General features: G+C 44.6%; 1 protein-coding gene across 2 annotated transcripts in view; it reads left to right on the forward strand.

Annotated features, from left to right (window-relative positions):
• Positions 1–14,989, forward strand: part of MYL10 (myosin light chain 10) — a 31,939-nt gene extending 16,950 nt beyond the window's left edge. For both annotated transcript variants that reach the window (XM_044005294.1, XM_044005295.1), the window contains exons 5-7: positions 4,589–4,667; positions 11,703–11,751; positions 14,231–14,989. In XM_044005294.1, the coding sequence (XP_043861229.1) occupies positions 4,589–4,667; positions 11,703–11,751; positions 14,231–14,329 (227 nt within the window). In that variant the 3' untranslated portion in view covers positions 14,330–14,989. The remainder of the gene's footprint in view (positions 1–4,588; positions 4,668–11,702; positions 11,752–14,230) is intronic.
• Positions 14,990–24,978: the final 9,989 nt, after the last annotated feature.

Raw genomic sequence — 24,978 nt, forward strand, 5'->3', positions numbered from 1 at the left:
CAAGCTGCTCGTTCCTTCTTCTCTGCATTTACCTTCCATTTCCTTTAGGTCTATTTTGTATCTACCAAACTCCCTTATGAAAATAACAATGAACAATAATAACTAGCATTATTTAGCACCTAAAGGTTTGCAAAGTGCTTTCCAAACATTATCTTATTTTATCCTGACAACAACCCTGGTCAGTAGGTGCTATTATTACCCTCATTTTACAGATGAGGAAAGTAAGGCAGACAAGTTAAACGACAATGACAGGATCACACAGGTTTTCCATGTGACTAGGCCTTCTGATGATATTCAGTGGGCTCGATCCCTCCCCTCCATCCTTTTGGCCTTCCTGAACTTCCACCTAAGGGCAGAAGTGTTTGTGGTGTCAGAGTCTGGGAAAGGGAAGGAGAGAGCTGGATGGACTTGAACCCATCCTTGGGGTGATGAAAAACTAGGCTGGGAAATTTTCTTTCTTCTTTCTTTCTTTCTTTCTTTCTTTCTTTCTTTCTTTCTTTCTTTCTTTCTTTCTTTCTTTCTTTCTTTCTTCTTCCTTTCTTGCTTCTTTTTTCTTCTTTCTTTCTCTTTCTTCTTTCTTTTTCTTTCTTTCCTTCCTTCTTTCTTTCTTTCTCTCTTCTTTCTTTCTTTCTTTCTTTCTTTCTTTCTTTCTTTCTTTCTCTCTCTCTCTCTCTCTCTCTCTCTCTCTCTCTCTCTCTCTCTCTCTCTCTCTCTCTCTCTCTTCCTTCCTTCCTTCCTTCCTTCCCAATTGAGGTTAAGTGACTTGCCCAGGGCCAAGTAAGTGTCTAGTGTCTGAGGCTGGATTTGAACTCAGGTCCTCCTGACTCCAAAGCTAGTGTTCTATCTCTTGTTCCCCCTAACTGCCCCAAGATTTCTTTGTGGTAAAGTATGTCTTTATACATTCATCTTTCTACAACCACATGGGAGGTAGTGTTTAGCCTTTCAGTCACCACCTTTCATTCTACCTCTTCCTGTGACTCACCTTTCTTAAACAGCTCCTGTGCCATCATAGAGACCTACAACCCGTCCACGCCTCAGGACTTTCTCAGACCATTACCAATGTCCTCATCTCATTTTCCTCCTTTTCTGATCTGGAGAATTCTAAGAAAATAGACAGGACTTTGAGGTTGGGAGGAAGGGAGGCAGGGAGGAAAGGGGAAATAGGAAGGAAGAGAAGATAGGAATGAAAAAAAGGGGGAAAGGGTAAGAGATGAGAAGAGAGAAAGAAAGGAAAGAAGGGAGGGGTGGGAAGATGGGAAGGAGTATACTTAATTCCTCCTTTCCTCCTCCTCCCCACCTCCACCTTCTTTCCCTTCCCTTCCTCCTCTTCTCCCTTTCCTCCCTCTTCCCCTTCCCTCTCCCATCTTGTTCTCTTCTTTCCTTCCTCTTCTCCTTCCTTTCTTTGTCCTTTTCCTACCCCTCCTCCTCAAAGGTACTTTTCTCTTCTTCCCATAGCCCAATGGGCCTCACGGTTCTTCAGCAAGGAACATGTGTCTTGTTTTGGCTCCATTTGGGAGGGTCAGCTCCAAAGTGACCAGGGGGAATACATCCCTACCAATAAGCTCAGTCTTATGGCTTGTTTTCAGCTTTCTCTAGGAAAACTATAATCCAAAAGATACAGCAGAACCTCGGTGATGTGAAACACAAGGGATTCAGGGGATGGACTTTGCTGAATTGGGATGATCAGATAGCTTGACTTCAGAACAAAAGGGAGTCTCTCTGGTTGCTTTGAATTAGGAGCTATTTTTGCCTTAAGGGACACCAATTCAGGGACAGTCTATGGCATTGTACCATTCAGGGGAAAAGAAACCTAGGAAGCAGCTGATATAGACAACTGGGGAAGAAGAGGCCAGACTGCCCCGGTGCAAAGAACACAATGGCTCTGGAGTCAAAGGATCTGGGTTCCAATCCTACCTCTTATGCTTATTGCCTGTGTGGCCTTGGGCAGGCCACTTATACATTTCTGGACCTCAGTTTCCTCAACTGTAAAATGAGAGGATGAGGCTACCTGGCTTCTGGAGTCCCTTTTTGATCTATATTGATTATTCTATGATACTTCATGTTACTTTACCACCATGGGCCTCAGTTTCCCCATCTGTAAATGAAGGCGCTGGATGGTCTCTGAGCATCCCTTCCAGCTCCAGGTCTATGAGGCTGTGATTACCAGCTGTGTGACCCTGGTTCAGTCACTTCTCTATCCAGGGTCTCAGTTTTCTTCCCTGAAAGACGACGGGGTTGGACTCAATGGCTTCTGAGGTCCTCCCTCTTCAGGTATAGATGCACAAGCCGGGGTGGCTGCTACTCTTTCCCTCTCTTGCTTCTCGAACCTCGTCCCCTCCTCCATGTCCCACCTTCATGTCGCCAAGAGCCCTGGGGCCGGGGGTAGTGGGTGCCACGTCCCCAGTCAGCCATCCTCAGGCTCCCTCTTGGGCAAGAAGAGGCCAGCTTTTTTTCATTTGACAAGGGGGAAACAGCTGGGCCTGTCAGGCCCTTCTGGCTGGGCTTTTGTCATGCAAACGATGCTGAGCCAAAGGGCTGCTAGGAGCCAATCAAAGCTAATTGGGATGAAGAGCCTTTGTAGTGCGACCAGAGAGTCAGGAAGGGTGCAGAGCTGGCCATTGGACTGTGCTTTTCATTAGCTAAGCACCGCTCCCGCTCCCTCGGAGGGGATGCTGAAAGGTGCCTTCCCAGGGAAATCTGGGGCACTGGAATTGGTTTCTGTCATAAAGGGTGAGCCGGGATTTTGGAGACAAGACCGAGCCTTGTACAGTGATATTCCAGTGCCAGATGATCAGCCAACAAAACTCCATTTATGTTAATGCCATCCACATGGAGCTGTAGCTACAGGGAAACAGAGTAATGCAATTTGTCCAGAAAGCAGGGATGCAGGCACATCAAAGGAGCCGCACTATTTACCAGCTAATCAATAAAGGCTGCCTGGTGCAGCCCGGCTGTGCAGGGCCTCGTGTCTAGTGCGGGCAGAAGAGGCAGTTTGCATGCAGGAAGGAGAGAAAGGAAGCCTCCCCACACCCCCACAGACCATCTCCTGCCCACACGCAGCGGAGTCTGCCTCCAAATGGGCCCGTTCTCGCCTTGGGAATGGGAACCTTCCTTGCACCTGGCCTTGAGTTCCACAGGCCCAGAGGAGGAGACAGGGAATCTCCTACATAGACTTCGTTGATACATATTTATCTGCATGTTGTCTCCCCCCCTCTCTGTCCCCCCCCCATTAGACTGTGAGTGCTCTCATACCAGGGACAGTTTTTTGCCTCTCTGTTTCTCCAGCACTTAGCACAAAATTGTTGTTGTTGTTGTTATGCAGTCATTTCAGTCGTGTCCCACTCTTCATGACCCTTTTGGGGGTTTGGTAGAGATGCAGGAGTGGTTTGCCATTTCCTTCTTCAGCTCATTTTACAGATAAGGAAACTGAAACCTACAGGGTGAAGTGACTTGCTCAGGGTCACACAGCTAGGAAGTATCTGAGGCCAGATTTGAACTCAGGAAGATAAGTTTTCCTGATTCCAGGCTCTCTCCACGGTTCCACCCACCAAGAAAATAACACCTTTAAAACTCTGCAAACCAAAATTTAAAAAGAACAATATTAACCACGAAAAACCTCACTGAGTAATAATGGGTCATGTCCATTACCCTTTGAAAAGAGAAGAAATAGCCCCGGGCAAGGTATATTCATTTCAATAATAATGAGACTAATAACTCTCCTTTGCTATATTTGACCACATTCCCAACTTCCTCTCTACCCCCTTGCCAAATCTGGCTTATATCAAACCCAAGTCCTGCCTATAATAACCCTCAGCTTATGATAAGCGGCAATTAAAGTGAACCATGATGATAAACATGAATAATCCATCTTTCCGACAACGGCTGCTTTAATCTTTCTAATGAACCATGTCGCTTTTTTGCTCAAAAATATTCAGTGACTCCCCATTATTTTGAGGACAAAAATACTGAGGTACCTTACATCCTGATAGGAGCCTACCTTCTCAGCTGGATTTCGTTATTCTTCATACTCATGCTAGTACGAACCAAGATGAACCATTAGCTGGTTCTTGATGTCACCCAGGTTTCTGATGTTTCCATTGCATGCCTCCAGCAAGGCAGAACACCTACATTCTGGTCCCAGCTGTGACACTAGCTTAATTGTGACCTTGAATAGGTCATTCGATAGCACTGGGCTTTGCTTTCCTCTTTGGTAAAACTGAGGACCTGGGTGGTGGGGTGGGGGCTAACTTCTAAGGTCACTTACAAAAAAACTGATTTTGCTTAGTTGTTTTAATTTGTGGCAGAAAAAGTCTTGTTGGGTGGGCAGGAGTAGAGGAATGATTTTTTTTAAGGCATCAATAAAAATCTTAATATAGAAAAACAATTTAAGGGACCCAGTTACAAAAAATAAATTAGTCTAAACTTCAAGGAATAGAAGGAGAAATTATGGGATTTGGAGAAGTCTGTCTTTGCCATGACCATGCTGATTTCACTGAAGCAGACCCTAGTCCTCCTTAGCCTTAGTCTCTCTGTAGGGACTCCTGGGTACACGAAACATTCACCTGCTTTCTCTGTTTTGTTCTTCTAGGCACAGATCCAGAAGAGACCATCCTGCATGCTTTCAAGATTTTTGATGTTGAAGGAAAAGGTTTTCTTAAGGCAGACTTGTAAGTCACCTTTCAAAAGGATCCCTTCATTTTTCTCTAAATGAACATTTTATTGATGGCTTTTAAAAAATCATGGTCATTCTAGATATAATCCCCCTATTCCTGCCCACCTAGTAAGTCTTCCTTTGTGACAAAGAAAAACAATCAAGCAAGACCAGCTACTGTAGTGATGATGCCCCACAGTGTATGAAAAAATGTTTCATCCATAGTCCTCTTCTCCAAGGAAAGGGGAAGTGTAAAGTGAACAGCATTTAGCTTGGCTCTCCATAGATGGAGGAATACAAGGGAAAGCATTTCTTTATCTCATCTCTAGCCTTGGACAGGTAGACAATTATGGAATCATCTCTGGGACACATGAGGGAAGGAGATTTTCGCATCTCTTCTTTAGGACCAGGGTTTGGTTATTCAAAAGTCACTGTTTAGCTTTGTTGAAAGTTCTGCTTTGAGACAAATATGTCCTTTCTCCATGTGCAGAAAGGCAGCAGTGTGGATGGCTAGTTTCTCAATACTGCTTTCCCCAGAAGAGAAAGGACAGTAAGTGGTCACTTGAGGAATTCCAGAGTGTCTCTGGGCATCAGATGCACTGATCTCTGTGCTTTGGAGAGAAATCAGCTTCCAATCCCCACTGCATCCATTGAATACATATGGGTTATCACAATCACCATTCTTGGCTTAAATGAGGAGACACAACCCAGATGGAAGCTACAATCACATTTCTTGCTAAGAACCCAATTCTTGAAAAACAAGACTCAGGACATAGAGACAAAGTTTTCCCTGGGGAGAGTATTTTCTTTTTGGTGGGGCAACGAGGGGTTAAGTGATGTGCCCAGGGTCACATAGCTAGTAAGTGTCTGAGGCCATTTTTGAACTCAGGTCCTCCTGAATCCAGGGCTGGTGCTTTATCCATTACGCCACCTAGCTGCCCTTAGAGAGTATTCATTTTTCTTGAAAATATTTACCTTTTGAGGCAGCTAGGTAACGCAGTGGATAGAGCACTGGCCCTGGATTCAGGAGGACCTGAGTTCAAATCTGGCCTCAGACACTTAACACTTATTAGCTGTGTGACCCTGGGCAAGTCACTTAACCCCAATTACCTCACCAAAGAAAGAAAGAAAGAAAGAAAGAAAGAAAGAAAGAAAGAAAGAAAGAAAGAAAGAAAGAAAGAAAGGAAGGAAGGAAGAAAGAAAGAAAGGAAGGAAGGAAGAAAGGAAGAAAGAAAGAAAACATTTGCCTTTGGATCCTTCTTTCCAGTGTAGACACTACTCAAATGCTGTGGTTCCCGAGAGAACATTTGTTTATATTTGCACATTATCCAAAGAGGGTCATGCCAAAGTTAAAGTGTGAAGGCAATCAGTTTCATCTTTGATTCTTCACATCTGGAGTAACTCTTCACAAAGAAAGAACTGAATCTCATTGAGAGATGTAAGAGAGTAGAATGCTTAAAATTATAAATTTGGAGCTCCAAGGAACCTTAAGGATTATATTGTCCAACCCTCTCCTTTTTATATATGTGGAAACTGAAGCCTAGGGGGGTTACTTGCCTGGTAAAGAGACAAGATTTCTGGTTGGTCTTACCACCAATTTATGTTATGCAACCTCACCTGGGCCTTCACTGCTGTCAGGCAATCCTACTGTACCATCCTCATCAACTCATTATACCACTCCCCACAGGGGCTCTCCTAAACCTTTTCATCTCTCCTCAAACCTCACATGTATCTCCCTCTGCCCACTCCCTCAATGGAGAAGCTTGCATCAAATTTTACCGAAAAATAATTGAGGTCATTTGTCATGAGCTCCCTCTTCCTGATTTTATATCACTCATATACCTTCTGCCACTATCTCTTCCTTCATCTGTCCTTCATCAAGTTGAAGTGGCCTTACTCCTTACCAAGGCTAACAACCCCTCTCCCTGCTTAAGTGATCCCATTCCATCTTGTTCCTTCTACAAGATTGACCCCTCTGTCATCCCTACTTTGTTGCTTATTTTCAATCCCTCCCTCTCTCATTTACAAATTTACTACTGCCTATAAACATGCCCATGTCTCTGCCATCCTCAAAACCCCCTCACTTAATCCTTCCATCCCTGCCAACTATCATCCTAGATCTCTTCTGCCCTTTGTGGCTAAAGCCCTTGAGAAGTCTCTCTGACTTCAAATTCAATTCACTTCAGGTCAAGTCAAGTTGAGAAGCATTTACTGTACACTTAAGAAAGGCTTTCTTAACTTTTTTTTTAGCTTTTCTCAGAATCACAGTTTTGAATGTACAAAATAAAACCCTCAGGATTACAAAGGAAGTCTACTGATTAAAATAAAGATGTAAGTTTGTCCCATCCAAGTTCATGGACTCTCTGAAACACATCCAGTCCGTGGACCTGAGATTCAGAACCCCTGACTCATCCTAGGCTAGGTACTGAAGTGGGTCTGCCCTCAAGAAACTTATATTCCATTTCTGGGCAAACAACATGTATGCAGTTACATGAATGCACAATATTTATAGAAAAATACAAGGTAATGGGAGGGGGAGTGATAGGAGCCACTATTAGCTGGGAGGCAGAAATCAGGAAAGACTTTCTGGAAGAGTTATGATCTAAGGGAAGCTATGGATTCTGAATAGAGTCGGCCTCCTCAGGATGTGCTGCCATGCTTGGCCCATCCTCTATGCATGCCTGTGCTAAGAGAGAGAACATTCCCCATTGCCCATGGCAGGGAAGATGGTTTATGTAAAGGCATGGAGGCCAGAGACAGGAAAAAGAAAACTGTCCAATTTGGCTGAAATGTAGAGTGTATGAGGGAGAATAAATGATCTGTTTGGAAAGTTGGGATTGAGCCAGAATGCAAAGGGCTTTGGGTGCAAGCAGAAGACTTTGTATTTTTTCCTAGTGGTAATAGGGAGCCACTTGTTCTTCTTGAGCAGGGGAGTAACATCACTCCATCACTTTCTTAAGTTTAAACAATCAGCAAAATAAAAAAATCAATCCCTGATTTGTAGTGTTTGTCAATTTCTGAGGTGTAAATGCCTATACTGAACATTTCACAGTCAGCAATTATGAGCTGATATGAGCTGGCTCCCGAGGCTAACCTCCCCTGCCCCCTCCCCCCATTTCATGGACTGATGATGGTCGAGGTCCTTTCTGGCTCTGAAATCTACTGATTCTATATAATGGCTACAGGGCCCAGAATGGGTGGCATGATTGAAGTTCAAGGTACAGGTCTCTGAAGCTTTGGATCACAGGAATCATGAATTATAGAGCTGAAACTGAGGCCCAGTGAGGTTCAACTACTTACCCGAGGTCACACAGGGTGGGGCTTGGTCCAATGCCTTCCTTTTCAGAGGTGGACTGGGTCCTTGAAAGGGCCTTGACAAACAATAGCAACGGCAGAGAGCTTTCTGAATGAATCTGGAGATTATTTATGAGATGATTTTCAAGAAAGGCTTGGGAAAGTGTGTGCCATTGGATGGTCTGGAGGGGATCTGAGGTGAGCCTCTGAGGTGGTTCCTAATTATGGACATAGATCACAAGGCGAGAAACCGAGGCAGGGGAGTCTCAGTTGGAAATCTTGCCCTTGTGGCGATGGCAGTCAGACGCAATGCCCTTCTCTATCCAAACCCTCTTGGGCTATTTTCTATAGATGGTCTATTTCATAGTCAAAATGAAGACAATTCCCGACCCCACCCCAGCCAGACTCCCCTCTCTTGAAAGGTCAGAGCTCCTTTCTCCTCTGCTCTGTTCAGAGGCGACAGTTGCTTTAGTCTGTCCCCACTGGAGACCGTGATGTTTCCTTATTAGACCTGAGGGTAATGCTGATCATTACAGAGCAAACCATTTAATCAGTTCCTAAAATGTCTTTGAGGTTTTCGTTTGTACTCATGGGCTCCCCTGGGTTAGTGATTTGAAGGTTTCGTAACAGATTCTTGGGCTGATGCTTTCTTCCCCACTTCAAGACGGATCTTCCAAGCCCAATTAATGTGATATTTTAGAACTTTAAATTTTAACGATCATTGTGTTCCATATTAAAATAATTAAGTAACACTAGGAAAAAAGCCTCAATGACCTTTAATCGCCATTTATTTTATTCATCTCCATATGAAGGGGCCTGGGGGACCATGGTTTGTGTCCCATCTCCTTTTGTATTTTCACCTCTTGTCTGGAAAGTTGTGACTCATGTGGCCCATTTGATGGTGGTTGGGCTGGGGACAGTCCATTTGACCAGCTGGCAAACCTGGCCCTCTTTTATCACTTCTAACAGATCCCTTGGTGCCTCCTCTGTCCTTCCACTCTCTGCATCCTCCTCCCCCAGGAGCAGAGGGAGCAAGAATTCACGGAGCTGACAGCAGCCTCTCCTAGTATGTTCACAATAATGTGGTTCTCCCAAGGTCCCCATGATGAGGCCCCCACCTCCCCACCCCCTTCATTCTTCCTCTTCCCTTGCTCCATGTGCTGCTGGTTCAGGGGAAGTCACTTGCCCCACAGATTCCAATGATAATCTTTTAAAAGATTGTATGCAAATCAAAGGAACAACAAAATATTTTCAATATTAGAACCAGTTGATATTGGCCAGACTGTTCATCAGTGAGAGACCCACATCGAGACTCCAGGCACGAATTTCTGCAAAGGCACCAGAAGGCTCTGGTTGTTGTCTTGTTTGGGGGGAAGTTTTTTTTTTTTTCCAGAAACAAATAGTATGTGAAAAGGACATAACTTTCAACATTGGAAACTGTGACTTCTCCTTCCCCTATAAAATAAATAATGGAAAATGCACATAGGTCTTTAACTTCATTTCCTTGTGCCCTTGCCAGGGGATGAAGGGTGGGCTGGGCATCAGAAGATTATAATTAGACACTGGCTTCTCCACACCCTTCCCCCATGCCCTAGCTTCCTCCAGGAAGAGTATTTGGCTTAAGTTTTTCAGTAGAAATTTAAACCCATCAAGCCCAAGATTTTTGATTTTATGTCCATGTGCTAGGGGGAGGGGAGGGCAATTATTCCCTCAGCAGCACTGCCATGACCTTGACTATCACAACCCAAGATGTTTTCACTGCCCAATGGGATGGAGGGTGGCATGGAAGGCACCTCTGAGGACTTAAGAAATGGCAGACCTTGGTAGGGGGAGGGGAGAGGAGGGCAGGAAGCGAAACAGAAGGTCCCCTGCCCAGGGGAAATCACGATGGATTTCCAGGGGAAAACGCTGATAAAACCAGCTCTCCACGCAGTGAAGAGCCCGGCATTCCCATGCTGTCTCTCTCCCTCACTACCTTTTTAGGACTCAGTTTCCTCGTCTGTAAAATGAAGAATTGAACTAGATGACCTTTAAAGTCTTTCTGCACCTAGGATGTGCTAGCATTTGTGTGATGGGGTCTCCATTTCCTCATCTGTAAAATGAGAGGGCTGGACTGGCTGGCCTTTAATTTCCCCTCCGTTTCTAGATCCTTGATCCTAAAATTCAGTGACCAATCGCATTTTAATGTTTTGAAGTAATTTGGTGGATAAACCTCATTTTCCTCATCTGTAAAGTGAATAATATTTTCTCTGGGAGCCACCCAAGCTTGATCATTATTCAGTAATTTTTGTTTAGTTCTTTCCATTTACACTATTGTAGTGACTGTGCATCTTGTTTTCCTGGTTCTATTCTCTTCCCTCTCCATCATTTCATGGCTTTTGTCCCCAAACACAGTGAAACAAAATTCCATTCCATTCCGCTTGGTTTAGCCATCCCCAGTTCTTTGCTCTTTCAAAAAGGGCTGTAATAAACATCTGGGGGCATAAGGATCTCTCTTTCTTTGGTATGCTAGAGATTTACCGTAGTGCTTGCATTTGAAGAGAGGTGCCTGGGATTCCAACCCTAATAGAATTTCAGGGATTAGGAAGGGAGGAACATACCTGCTTCCTCCCACATCATGCAGCATGGACAACTGCGTCCTTTCCCCCTGCAGCCTCACAGACCTTTAGTAAGTCTTGAGCCTCAAAAACTTCAGAAGGAGAAAACCAAGGCAGGAAGTTTGCTGGCTTTGGTGGGCCGGAGGGCTGCAACTGATAGGGGAGGTTGGGAGTGCTTTTTAGAGCTATTGAGGAAACTATGGAGGAGGATCCTGGTATGAGGAAGGAGGCTGATTTTTGATGGCTGCGACGGATAGAAAGAACAAATGACTAGAGGTAAAATAACTCGATATTTTAGTGCCTGGGTTCTGGGTTCTAATTAAGTCTCAGGGCCTTGAAGGGAGTGGGGGTGGGAATGGGGGGGGGGGTTGACGCATCATTTCTCACTTTTTAGATCTGGCCCTGAACAGGGATGCTACTGTATTATCCTCACGGCCTTTGTTCCAAGTAGGATCATCTCTGAAGGCTGAGAAATGAGGGAGAATTCTTTGGAAGGTCCTTAGAAACTCCCACAATAACACTGAGTAGGAGAATGGAGACACGAGATCTAATTCTGATTCTTATCTTCACTTGCTGTATGACTTTGAGAAAGACACTTCCCCCCCTCTACCTCAGCTTCCCCATTTGTACTGTGAAGGTCCCTACCAGTTCTAACCTTTCATGATTCATGAGGGTTGCAGATTTTCCAGAGTGAGGGAGGGGAGAAGAAATGGGAGACTGTAGGGGAAGACAGCCATCACCAACTGAGAGAAATGATCATCTGTAGCTTGTTACCCTTGGGAATAAAAAGCAGAAGTCAACTAGCTGGAGAAAACAAGATTCTGTTTCAAGGCAAATAATTTCAGTAATAAACAACATGGGAAGGAAGGAGATAAATCCCTGATGCTGTTTCTAAATGTGGCCAGTGTCCTCACCGGGGAGGAAGCCCAGGGGGGTCTCTGGCCAAGGCCAGACCAGACCGTGGCTTCACGAAACCATCTTTGGAATGATTCCTGTAGCGTGAGGCCTGGGAGGCCCCTAAGGGAAAATCCAGTGCATTCCCCTTGTTTTACAGAAGAGGAAACTGAGGCTCAGAGAAGGGAACCTGGCCATGGTTCCAGGCCCTCATTGCTTCCTACCATGAAATGGAGTAATTTGCTTTGTTTTTTTTATTTTAACAGCATCAAAGAAAAGCTCATGACGCAGGCAGACCGGTTCAGCGAAGAAGAGGTAAGGTCATTTTTTTCTGTCCTTGGGATCTGGTTGTTTTCTACTCTAGGTGCAATCCTCCCCAGAGGCAGGGGGATGGACTCGATGACCTCTCAAGGTCCCTTCCTCTCAGGGTGGGGCCCTGCTTTCCTTCACCTTGAAAAGGGAGTTTTGCAGTCTAGTCAAAAAGAAAGGGGGACCAGGCATCACAAGATGAGGATTTTTTTCTAGCTCAGCCATGCACCTGGGCCCATAAATCTAGAGATGAGGAGGACCTCAAAGGCCATCGAGTTGAACCCCCTCACTTTAGAAATGAGGAACCTGAGGCTCAAAGAGGAAGTAACTCACCCAAAGTCACCTAGGTAGCAAGTGTTACAGGCAGGATTTGAACCCAGGTCATCTTGCTGACTGTAGAGCTTGTGCTCTTTCTACTACATGGAATCTTGGGATTACTTTTGTTACACTGTAGCTTGTCTGTGAAGTAAGGAGAAATCTCTCCTACCCAATATGGAGGCTGGGGAGGGGAAGGGAAGGGAAGGGAGGGGAGGGGAGGGAATGAAAGGTTTCTGGGAGCAGGATGGGATGCTTTAGGTGCTCACCCTTGTGAACTCAAGGACTGCAAGCACTGCCAGGACCCTCTAAAGTCAGCACCCTGGGGAAAAGCCTTGGTCCCTTCGCCCATGGCATGGCTCAGCCTAACTCTGCTCTCCCATTTGAACAACAGCTTCTTGAGACCACAGGGACTATTTTTGTCTTTCTTTGTATCTCTAGCACTTAGCCCAGTGCCTGGCATACAGTAGGGAGTGGAATCTCTCCCATCGATGCCCAAGGCCTCATTGCCTCTCACCTGGACAACTGTATTGGCTTTCTCACTCATCTCTTTGTCTTTATTCTCTTCCCGTCCAATGCATTCTCTATCTACTGCCAGATTGATTTTCCTAGAGCATACCTCTGACTCCTCAGTGGGTTCCTTCTGCCTGGCAAATGGACAATAGCAGGGCTCTATATAAAGTCAAGTCTTTGAGGGCAGGAGATGATTTCACTGCTGTCTTTTGGATTTCTGGTGCCCAGCCCCGTGCCCTCCGAGTAGCTGGCACTTTTTAGATGTTTGCTGCTGGATTGCTTGATACCAGACATCCCCCACAGTGACAAGAACATAGTTCTCTTCTATATCTGTGTTGTGTGAGGCCAGTGTTTCTATTATCTTTTCCTGCAGGGCTGTTGTAAGGAAAGTGGTTGTCAAATGATCCATAAATGAATTATTATTATTATTATTATTATTATATTTCCCTGATAGACTGTGGTCAGGCAACCTTGAGAGAGCGGACAGCAAGCTGACCTCAGAGTCAGGGAGAGCTGGGTTCAAGACTGTTCTCTGACACACACAGACAGCAGCACCCTGGGCAAGTCATTGTTGTTGTAATGCATCTTTGGTTCTCAAAGAGGACCAATGACATCGAGAAGGTGATGTCTTGACTTCTGAAAGGGTAGGATTTAAGTGAAGTGGGGCTGTGCACAGTCATCAGCCTCATTCTCTCCTCCAGAGACACTTAGGTTCAGTGGCAAGACACAGATGACTGGTGATGGCCCCGGATGCAGTGGGAGACCTCCACAGAACAGATGATGACTCGCATTGGTAGAGGGAGTTTCCTCTCTGGGAGTTTCTCAGAGGAGGAATGGGTTGGAAGGGAATAAGCATTTTCAGAGCACCTACTATGCACCAGACACTGAGTTAAGAGCTTTTTTTTTTAAACAGATATTAACTCATTTGTTCTTCACAACAACCTTGTGAGATTTGGTTGCTGTTATGACCCCCCGCCCATTTTACAGTTAGGAAACTGAGGCAAATGGAGATGAAGTGACTTGCCCAGAGTCACACAGCTAAGTGTCTGAGGTTGGATCTGAACTCAGGTCTTTCTGATCTCAGTCCCCGTACTTTATTCACTTACCCGCCTAGCTGCTTCTACTGATGAAATCACAGGTTTGGTCTACAAAAAAACCCACAACAGACTGTAAGCTTCTTGAGGGTAGGGATTCAGCCTTGCTTTTTTGGGTCATACTTATTGATGGGTGACTCTAGAGGAAAATAATGGCACTGTCTCAGATGCCTAAATATGAATTCTCCAAAGAATTCTGCACATTCAATCCCCCCACACACTATTGGCTGGGAAGAGAAAGGGTGATATCTTCCTTCATTAACTGACAAAGTGACTGAATCTAAGGAAGGTATGGGGATAGGCTGGACTCTGTGACCTTAGAGGTTCCCAACAATCCTTGGATGCTGTGATGTTATGTGACCCTCCAAGGAAGTCCCGGTTAGGGCTCAGCAAAGGGTGGGAGGGTTCAGTGAACATGGGCAAGGGTTCTGAGCAGAACTCTTTCTCGACTGAGACTGGACAAGGCATGTCTTTGTCCAGCAGGAGACCAGCTGGAGGGGATTTGGGGTTCTTCTCCTCCCCCCCCACCTCATCTATGCCTGTTTCTCGCATTTATTTTCCAGATCAAACAGATGTTTACAGCTTTTCCTCCAGATGTGCGTGGTAATCTCGATTACAAGAACCTGTGCTATGTCATCACCCATGGTGAGGAGAAAGACTAGGTGGTGGGAGGAGAGAGCCCCCAGTGTCTCCTCTGCAAGCACTTAATGGCAAAGGTGAAAGGGATAAGGAAGCTTCTACAGGAGATCAAGAAAAAAAAAGTCTTCCCACCGTCATGGGGCTCATCCGAAAAGAACCAAAAATAATAATTAAAAAAATGGAAACGAGGTTAAAGTTATTCTATTTAATGTTCTAGCCCGGATGAAAGCTGAAAATTCCAATTTTGTTAGTTTTTCCCACACTTAAGAGAAAAAAAAAACTTTTGGTGGTTTCGGCTGGAATTTTCCTGATGAGTTGTTGCTTTTAATTTATTGACGGTTTTAATGATCACCAGATGGCCCATAGGATAGAGGAAACATCTTGGCACCCCCTCCCCCCAAACCACCCATTGCCTGGGCCAGACTCCATGCTCCTGCCGGTTGCATCATAAAGAGCCTTTGCTAACCAGAATTCTCTTCCACTCCACGGCTTTTTACATTAGATACCGAAGTGGAATCAAACTTTGGGTTGGAAACAAACAGAGCCCATTGGTCTAACTTGGGGGTTATTGCACAAGTTTCTTTTGAAACATGTCACTACAGATGTTTTCAGAAGGTGCTCGCTTTCTCATGACCAATTTAAAAGTACAACCTATTCAGCACCTAGCTTGATGCCTGGTACACAGTGGCATTTAATAAATATTGATTGATTGATGGGTGGATCTGTTGGTCTTTCCCCTCACTCCTCACCCTCCAATTGGTAAGGCCATACATAGTCCTTACCTTTAAGGACTAAGAAGCTAAGTCCCCAAAGGAAGCTTGCTATTTTAAAGGATCTCATGAGGGTGGGGCCGAGATGGTGAGGAAAGGCAGTAACCTCTCAGAGCTCCCGCCATGATCACTCCCCAAACCTCCAAATAATGCCAGAAGAATCTCACAGCCAATCCTTCTGAAAGGTAAAGTGCCCCTTCTGATTTTAAAGAAGACACATTATAATCCATTTTACCATTGCACCCTAAGGTACAGTGAGCTCTCCCATCTTACTCCCAGCTCAATCCTCCTGGATGTGCTTTTCTTCCCCTATGAGGAGGTGGTGTCCTTGAAGAGCAGGTACTGTCTTGCTCTTCTATTTGTTATCTCCAGCACTTAACATGTAGGAAACACTTAATAATTGCTTTTCCATTGGTTCATTCATTGATTCCTCTTTTTGAAAATCCGCATTTTCATAAGATGTATTTACTCAAAGAGGGTCCAATCTGTTCTATGTTAGAGTGCAAACTTCTTTAAGGAAGGCACCGTTCCAAAATTCAATTCTTGAGATCATGGATTGGAAATTGGGAGGGACCCCCAGAGGACATCTAGTCGACCTGTCTTTTTAATTTATTTTAATTAATTAATTTATTCATTCGTTCGTTCGTTCACTCATTTATTTATTTATTTGTTTGTTTGTTTATTTATTTACAGAGGAGGGAACCTGAACCTGGGGAGCTTAAATGACCTGCCTGACATTAGGCAGGTTAGTGAGTAGCAGAGCCAGATTCAAGGATGGAGAGTGAGGGTGGGGCATTTCCTACTGTGAAGAGGATGCAGGGCATCCAAGAGCGCTGATGCTTCTAGGGGATGTCTATCTTTTCATAACGTTCAATGAATATGAGTCAGCTAATCATTAAGTGCCGGGCAACCTGAGTCTGCTGTTAGGACACTGAGCACAGGAGAGATCTTCATGGGAATCTTGTTGCTGGTCTCAGAACCAAACCTCGAGTTCTAAATACTACAATCCCATGACTTTGGCTTACACCCAGACATCTTGGGTTCTGCTGCGATGATTTCTTTTGACCCTTCTTCTGCCCCCCAAATTGTTTACCAGCTTCAGCCACTTCACCCTTATTTCCCAGTTACTGATCCTGGTTCATCACAATGAGTCTATCTCTTAGCTTTACAGAAACCTCCCAGCTTACACCCACCTCTCTTTCCCCAAAACTAAGCAGGTTTCAACCAACACTCCAGGACCACAATTCAGTTAGAATTTGGGGGATGGGGCTGTGTATTTGAACAACAAAAGAGGGGAGAATAACATCGGGTGAGTTGGAGCTAGTTGAATAACCAGACACAAAGAACAGTGATTATTACAATATCGTTAGCCTGGAGGAAGGTCTCTAGTGATGCACCACAGAGACCCATCCTTGCTATTTTTATCAATAATTTGGATGGAGCCAGAGATGGCTTGTTTAACAACATCACAGATAATATGGAGCTGGGAGGGATAACAAATAAGGTCTATGACTGAACAGAGATAAGTTTTGAATGATCTCTGTGGGTGGAAATCTAATAAGATGAAGTATGCAATAATGGTTTGCTCATATGGGTATAATTTCCAGTGGTACAGATCAATCAACAAGCATTTATCAAATACATTCTATGTGCCAGGCACTGTGCTTGGTGTTGGGCATGCCAAGACAAAGGTAAAAAAAATCCCTGCCTCCAACGAACTTCCAGGCTAAGGGGAGGGGGAAGACAAAATGCACATAAATAAGTGTATACATTCAGGCAACAGGCACTTTCTAAGCATAAGGAAGTGTGCTAGACACTGAGTGAAAAATGAAATGGTACCTGGCCTCAAGAAGCTTACATTCTATCAGGGGAAATGACATCCATCCCTCCATCCACACAAATACACACATACATACATACATACATATTTTTATATGCATACACACAATCAATTAATCAATATCCTATTGGAGAAGACAAAACACATACTTAGTAGATGGTTTTTGAGTGCATAGTTGAACAATTCTTTGCTCAGCAGCCTACTCTGGGATGACCTCCTGCAAACTTAGCTAGGTGGGTCCTTGAACAACAAATACAGAATCCATTGCTTGGCTCATACTTAGAAGCTTCCCAGCTTGGTTGGACCCATCACAGATTGTGCCCCACTAGCATTGCCTTTAAGAACTGAGGGTTGGGGGGCAGCTAGGTGGCACAGTGGAAAAAGCACCAGCCCTGGATTCAGGAGGACCTGAGCTCAGATCTGGCCTCAGACAGACTTACTAGCTGTGTGACCCTGGGCAAGTGACTTAACCCTCATTGTCATGCAAAAAATAAAATAAAATTAATTAAAAAAAAAAAAGAACTCAGGGTCACCTTTACCCCACAGTGAAGCATCAGAAGAAGACTATGGTAGGTGGAGGTTAATCCTAATAGGGATAAAGGTAAATTCTTGCCCTTAGATTAGAAAACAGTGACACAAATTGGGTGGGAAAGGACAGATGTTACTCAGGAACAGATCAAGTGAATAATGGCTAGGGGATTTTAATTCATTTTCAGCTTGATGTGACGCAACAGGAAGGTGCATTCCCCAAAGCTACTATGATTTTGGGTCTCACCAATGGAAGCATGTCATCATGAGATATCTGGGAGGAGGGCAATGATGCATTCTCAGTCCTTGGCTCTGGTTGGATGACATGATGACATACAGAGGAAACGTACTAGAAACCATGTAAGGGTCAGCTGAAGGAACTAAGGCTTCTTAACCTAGAGAAGACTTAGAAGAAACATGATGGTTGCTTCAAGTATGTGATGTGGAAGACAGATTAGCTTTATTAGACTGTCCCCAGAGGACAAGCTAGGAGGTGCCATAGTGCACAGAGAACTGGGGCTGGAGTCAGGAAGACTCATCTTCATAGGTTCAAATCTAGCCTCAGACACCTACTGCCTGTGTGACCCTGGGCAAGTTACTTCACCCAGTTTGCCTCAGTTTCCTCATCTGTCAAATGAGCTGGAGAAGGAAATGGCAAATCACTCTAGCATCTCTGCCAAGAAAATCCCAAATGGGGTCACAGAGAGTTGGACAAAACTGAAATGACTGAACAACAACAAACCCCAGAGGACAGAATGAGGAATGATTAATTGGCAACCAAAGTGAGGTCTTAACAATTAGGGTCACCTCCAAATAGAGTTTTCTGATTTCAGATCTGAGAAGCCATCTAGTCCAAGCCCTCCTTTTAAGATCAGAAAATGGAACCCCACCCCAAGTCATGCAGGTTTTAAATGGCAGAGCCAAGAATCTGGACCCAAGTCCTGTGATCCTAGAGCCAGTATTTCTTGTAGAGCCAGGTCCCTAACAGTCAAGCAAGAAGGAGCCATGGAATGAAAACAAACTGGAGAAGGACAGGATCCACCTCTGTCATAAGGAATTCATGTTCCTGGGCTGGGCTTTTTAGCCCGAGGCAGAGCTCTAAAGGGGACCCCTGTTGTCCCACCTCCCTGCCTTTCATTTGTTGCCTTGACTCACTTCTCCCAGCCTCCTTTCCTCTGCATAGATTTCAGCTCCCCTCCTGACAGTCATCTAGGGCCATCCCACAGCTAACCTCTTTCCCCGCAGATAAGAGACATGGAATATATGACTTGAGGGATATAGGGGCCTAAGACAAGAGGAAGTAGGAGATTGCATTCTGTGAATTTAATTCCCACTTCCACTCAGGTGAAAAGCAGGGACAACCCTGTGCAAGGTACACAGAGGGAGATGAGACTCCTGATTGGTCACAAGGACACTTTAGGAGAGGACCTGGGGGAGGGGTGGAGGAAAAAGAGGGAGAAAGACAGAGAGATAGAGTCAGACAGAGAAACAGAGAGACAGAGATGAGAGAGACAGAGAAACAGAACCAGACAGAAACAGAAAGGCAGAGAGAGACAGCTCCCTCCCCTTCATAATTGCAGCTGGCGCATATATTTCACCCCCAACCTCCTAAGGTTGGCAAAGGTGGATCAGACCTCAGACTACATCTAGCCAAGCCACCCTGGAGCCATTCCTGTAGATTTAGACCCCTCTCTCCATACATACATTAAATGAAGATAACTGGGGGGGGTATTTTGGACTTGACAAACTGAGCATTTCCATACAAAAGAAAGGGAAAGGGAGATTATATATGAAACCATTCACCTCCATTATGTATAACTTTCAACTCTTCAAAATAACACAATAAATCTAACAGTTTCAAAGCTATCCTACTTGTCAGAGTCTCCTTCTGAACCTCCTTCTGTTTTCTTGTGTGTTTTTTTTTCTTAAACTCTCTTATCTTTCCTCACTTTTTTTGATGGGGGGATCACTATTGATATTCTTTTCTCTTTTTCCAACCTCATTCCCACCGTCATTGGAAAACAAAACAAAACTTACAACAAACAAACATAGGTAATCCAAACCTATTCATGCATTCATAGTGTGTGAAAATATATGTCTCGAGTACTACCTCAAGACCCTCACCTCTCTGGTGGTTGTATTTTAAAGGAGAATCCCAAAGAAAGCAATTCTGAACCCAAAGGAGTAAAATCACTTGCTGTTATTCAATCATTTCAGTTTGTGGTAAGATTATTGGAATTTGGCTGACTGATTGGGATGAGCCACACCTGGCCTGCCCTGAGTGACGTGTGCTTCTGATGTCAGCAGGAGAAACCACTCTCCACAGGCAGTTTTTAAGGACCTCCCCTTTTGGGGGAGGAAGAGTAAATGCTCGCTGAGGGGAGCTCAGTCTCTTCAAGAGGGACTTTCTCTTTCCTGTGTTGTGAGCAGCAGGAGCAGATGAGTCCTGCGGGCCCTGGCTGAAAAGCTGTTTTTCCATTGAAGCTACAGACCCCAGGTGGTGAGTTAACATACGAGCCTTGCTCTTTTGAATGAGCTGAACTGGAATTGAGTTGGGGATTGTATAGACTTAGGTTAGAGTTAGGAGGATTATCTGTATTTCCTTTCCCCTATTACCTTGTCTTTGATTTTATTAATTTCACCTTTGCTGTTTATTTCATTCCCATTAATAAAACCTGATTCGTTTGTGGAAAAGAGGCTGTTAGGCTCCTTTCTTATTGGCCTGGGAGAAATATCTAAAAAGGCAGTTCAGAGAGAAGGGAGCTTTGGACCTAGAGGTCCCTCATTATTTCTGGGACCCCAATATTACGGTGAGCCACTCAATTAACTCTCCATATATTAAATTTGGCCCTCACAAGTTGTGTCTGACTCTTTGTGACTCCATTTGTTATTTTCTTGGCAAAGATACTGGAGTGGTTTGCCATTTCCTTCTCCAGATCATTTGACAGATGAGGAAATAGAGGCAAACAGGGTAAAGTGACTTGCCCAGGGTCACACAGCTGTCTGAGGCTGGATTTGAACTTAGGAAGATGAATATTCATGACTCTAAGCCCACTGCTCTATGCACTATGCCACCTATCTCCTGATATCATTAATGATGGAATTTCAAACATCCACTGGGGAGATATTTGGGGACAGAGGGATCTTCCCAGGCTACTCACATCACACCACATAGACAGCTGCCCCCTTTGCCTAAGAGGAGGACCAGCTTTATCTGTGAGCATCTGTGTATGTATCCTCAAGTATTTTCACAAGTTCCTAACCTGAGAGCCATGAACTTGTTCTTTAAAAAACCATATTTCAATGTAATCGCTTCCTTTGTCATCCTGTGTATTTCATTTTAATCACTTAAAAATATTATTTTGAGAAGGAGTCTATAAGCTTCATCACCATGCTGAATGGGTCTGTGACACAAAAAGAATTAAGAACCCCCAACTTAGTCCAATCTCTTCATCTTACAAAAGGGGAAACTGAGGCTGAGGGAGAAGGTGACTAGTGCAAAATCAAATAGCTATTCGAGAAAGACGGGATTTGATCCCAGGTTCTATGACTTTAAAACTAAGGCAATCTCTATTGTATCAATGGTGTCCTTTTGTGGTAGGGGAGGGGGGTCATCAATTAATATATATTCAATAAATAAATGAATGAATGACTTTGTCCTTAGTTAGATAAGGGCAGGAGGGGATGGAATAGCTTTTCTAGTGCCTGGTAGCAGTTTGTGGGCATGTGTGCATGTATGTGTGTGTGCACATTTGTGTGTACATGTGTGCATGTGTGTGTGTACATTTGTGTGTACATGTGTGTGTGTTTGTGAAGGGTCTTTGGTCTTCAGGTCTTCCTTCTCCTGGCTTGGGTCTTTGCCACATCCTGACTTCTTTTGTACTCTCGAGGAGCTCAGCTTTCGCGGAAATCCCTGCCAAAATCTTGGGAGTCCCATCTTTAAGAACTTGCTCAGCCTGTTTGCTGCCTGCTGATCCTGAGCAGGGCCTAGCCTTCTTTCCTGTAGTCAAGAGACACCAAAGCCTTCCCAAGTCTGGGATACCAGCTCGCCTGCCTGCAGGGCTCAAGCTGGAGTATGTACATTCCACCCTGGCATCTCTGGGCTTGCAGGATTGCAATTACCAGATATGGCCTTGTCTCCACCGAAGGCAAAACTTGGAACCCTCAGATCCCAGAGGCAGACATGAAAGGGAGGGCAGAGATGTGCCAGGAGAGATAGAGAGGCACCAAGAAAGGGACTTGGGAAAAATGCTAGCAGGGTCTGTGTTTTGCCAGTGTGTCCCAAAGGAGGGCTGTATTGTAATGAGACAAGGACATGCACGCATGCACAGGCGTGTAAGCGTGTGTGCACGCACACGTGCACACACACACACACACACACACAGAAGCCTGGACAAAATGGTGAGACCAGGAGAATTTGCCTTCAGAGCCCGATTCCTTCTTTTGGACACCCAAGGCCTTAGGGGGCCCCAGATGTTCTGCCACCAGTAGAATTGAAAGAGGAAAGAGTCTTAAAATCTTCTTTGTAAGGTCACAGGATTATCAAGGTAGAGGTAGGAGGGGTCTTTGAGATTATCTTGTCCAAGCCCCCCATTTTATAGAGGGGGAATCAAGCCCAATGGGGTAAAATGGTCCCACAGAAATATGATTTTAACCCAAGTCCTCTTGACTCTGAAACAGTGCTCGGCCTCACAGATCTCAAAATGAAAGGTAACTAGCATTTATTATGGGGGTATAGTATGCCAGCCACTGAGCTAGGCTCTGGCTATCCAAAGATAAAGCACCAAGAAAGACTGCCCACCATCTAGAACCTTCTATACACGCAAGGGAAGATTGCACCTAAGAGAAAGCTGAAAAGGTTCCAGCTTTCCCTTTTCAGAGATGGAGAATAGAAAACGTGATCCCTTTGGAGAATTTACATTTTTAAAAAGCAGGCTAGAGAGGGCAAAGCTGATTCTGAAGGAATGAAATAATAATAATGGACTTGGGATATGGGTGGCATTTGGGGGGCAGAGGAGCCTTTCCAGGGCATCTTACAGCAGAATGGACAAGCAGCTGCTCAGTCAATACACATTTATTAATGCCCACCACATGCTGGGCACTGTGCTAAGTGTCAGGGAGACAATAGAAATAAAGAGAAAGACAGTGGCTGCCCTCAAGATGCTTAAAATCTAATGGGAAGACAATACACAGAAGGAAATTGGAGAGGAAGGGGGTGGAGGAAGGTAGCAGACATGGGGGTGTGATGGAGAAGTTCAAAAGCAGTGCAGCTGGTGCCAAATAAGGAGCTGACTGGGACCTCCTTTTATGGAGGTTTTGGAGCTGGTGACTCCACCCTCCCATTGGAGGGGCAGAGGGGATTCTGAAGGGGAGTATGGGCTGATTCTATCTTGTAGGCTGATGAGATTGCCCAGCAATGAGGTTACTGGGCCATGATGGGAAAATGGACGCGTCCCACTGTAATTTAACTGATGGGAAATGATAATCCTATGGAGAAGTGTGAGCAGAGACATAAATTGTATGGGACAAATGGGACTTGGGTGAAGGGAAGCACTTCACGACTTCCTTCCCGTGGCTGGAGTTGTACCTCCCCTCTTGGTAGTTCACCAGCCAAATGTTGTCTAGTGTAACATCCTTCCCTTAGGGTATCACTCTCAGGGTCTCTTGCTATGTCCCTCTTCTAAACAGCCTTCCCTCCAAAGTTCTCTTCTTCTTCCAACTACCCGGGGGTAGGGCTGGTCTCCCTAGGGAACTTGATGCCCTGCTCAGGACTACACTGTTCTGGGCACAGTCATTGTCAATGTCCATAATCAATGGAGTCAGGGCTAGTTAAATGGCTAGACCCAAAGAATTCAACTTCAACTTGCATGGGGGGTGTCTCTAGAGGAGACCCCCAAGGATCTGTGCTTAGTCCTACTCAAGATTTTTATCAGTGACTTGGACGAAAGCACAGCTGGCATGATTATCAAACTTGTGGATGACACAAATCTGGGAGGGATGGCAACAAACTAGTTGATAGAGCCAACATCAAAAAAAGAGCTCCACAAGGTCTTACTATTGGGTTAAGAATATCAACTTCACTGGGGCAGCCAGGTGGTGCAGTGGATAGAGCATCAGTCCTAGTTTCAGGAGGACTTGAATTAAAATCCGGCCTCAGACACTTGACCCTTATTAGCTGTGTGACCCTGGGCAGGTTGCTTAACCCTCATTGCCCTGTAAAAAAAATATCAACTTCACAAGCACAAGGTGAGAAGGCTGTCCAATTCTGGTCCCTGTTTTAGGAAGGACATTGATGTGGCAGAGAGCCTCCAGAAGGGGGCGACCAAGATTTAGTTCAATCTGAGGAGCATTCAAAAATCACCTACTATGCGCCAACTGTTCTAGGATAGAAAGATAAAAATGAAACAATCTCTGTTCTCAAGAGGCTTACAGCTCAAAGGGGAATCAAAACAGATAGAAATTTAAATGCATGATATGTACAAAGTAAGTTCTGAGGGAGAAGGTATAAAGTATAAAGGGAAGGCAGTTTGTTAGCAAAAGAATGAGGATTACAGGGGGACAATGAAGGGGACACAGGATGGAGGGAGTCGACATGCATGGGTGTAGGGGAATGAGGAGTGGTAGCTAAAGAACAGCTTCAGTTTAAGTAGCATGCGGGTCAGAATTACAGGGACTCTGAGTGGAGTCCCAGGGCAACACATTCTCTTGCCCTTCTGCAATAACAAGGGTTATGTTCAATTCTTGAAAACTTTCCTCCAGCAAGAGACAGAGAGAATAAGAGAGTGAAGGAGAGCGTCCCCAATGAGCCATTGACTCTTGCTATTTCCTGACTATGAATTCAATAGGAATTCTTCTAAAAGATCCCACCCTCAACCCTTGGCAGAGGTAGGAGGATTCACAGATGTGGAAAATTTCATATGTTGTCAGACTTTTGGGGGATGTATTGATTGGTTTTGCTCATTTTTTGAAGAAAATAATTTGTTACCAAGGAGTGCTAGGGGATGGAAAGGAGGGATATGAGCAAGAATTTAGATGAGGTAAAAATGAAAGATATCAATAAAATTGTATTAAAACAAACCCCCAAACAAAAGAAGTTCTAAAGCCACCATTTTTCTGACTTATCTCCCATGGATCTACCTTTCTATTTGGGGCAGAATCACAACCACAAAGTCCCTTCTAGCCCTGAGATCTATGACTTTACTTATTGCTGTTATTTTTATAGAGACCTTTCCCTAAGCTTGCCTGCCTATGGAAAACATTTGAAGACAAATAAGGAATCTCACTCATAAAAACAAACAACTGAAAAAAACCCAAACCAAAACAAAAAAACCCCAAACAACTGTGTGCCTTAGCACAGGTCTGACCATGTGACTCTCCTGCTCATAAGACATCAAGTGGCTTCCCCTGGCCTGTGAATAAAATAGAAACTCCATGGCCTGGTTTTAAAGCCCCGCCCCATAATCTGTTCTCATGCATCATTCAAGTATTATTCATATTATTTCCTTTCACGCACATTCCAGCCAACTATACTACT

Source organism: Dromiciops gliroides, chromosome 4 (genome assembly GCF_019393635.1).
Source record: "Dromiciops gliroides isolate mDroGli1 chromosome 4, mDroGli1.pri, whole genome shotgun sequence".
Classification (NCBI taxonomy): Eukaryota; Metazoa; Chordata; class Mammalia; order Microbiotheria; family Microbiotheriidae; genus Dromiciops; species Dromiciops gliroides.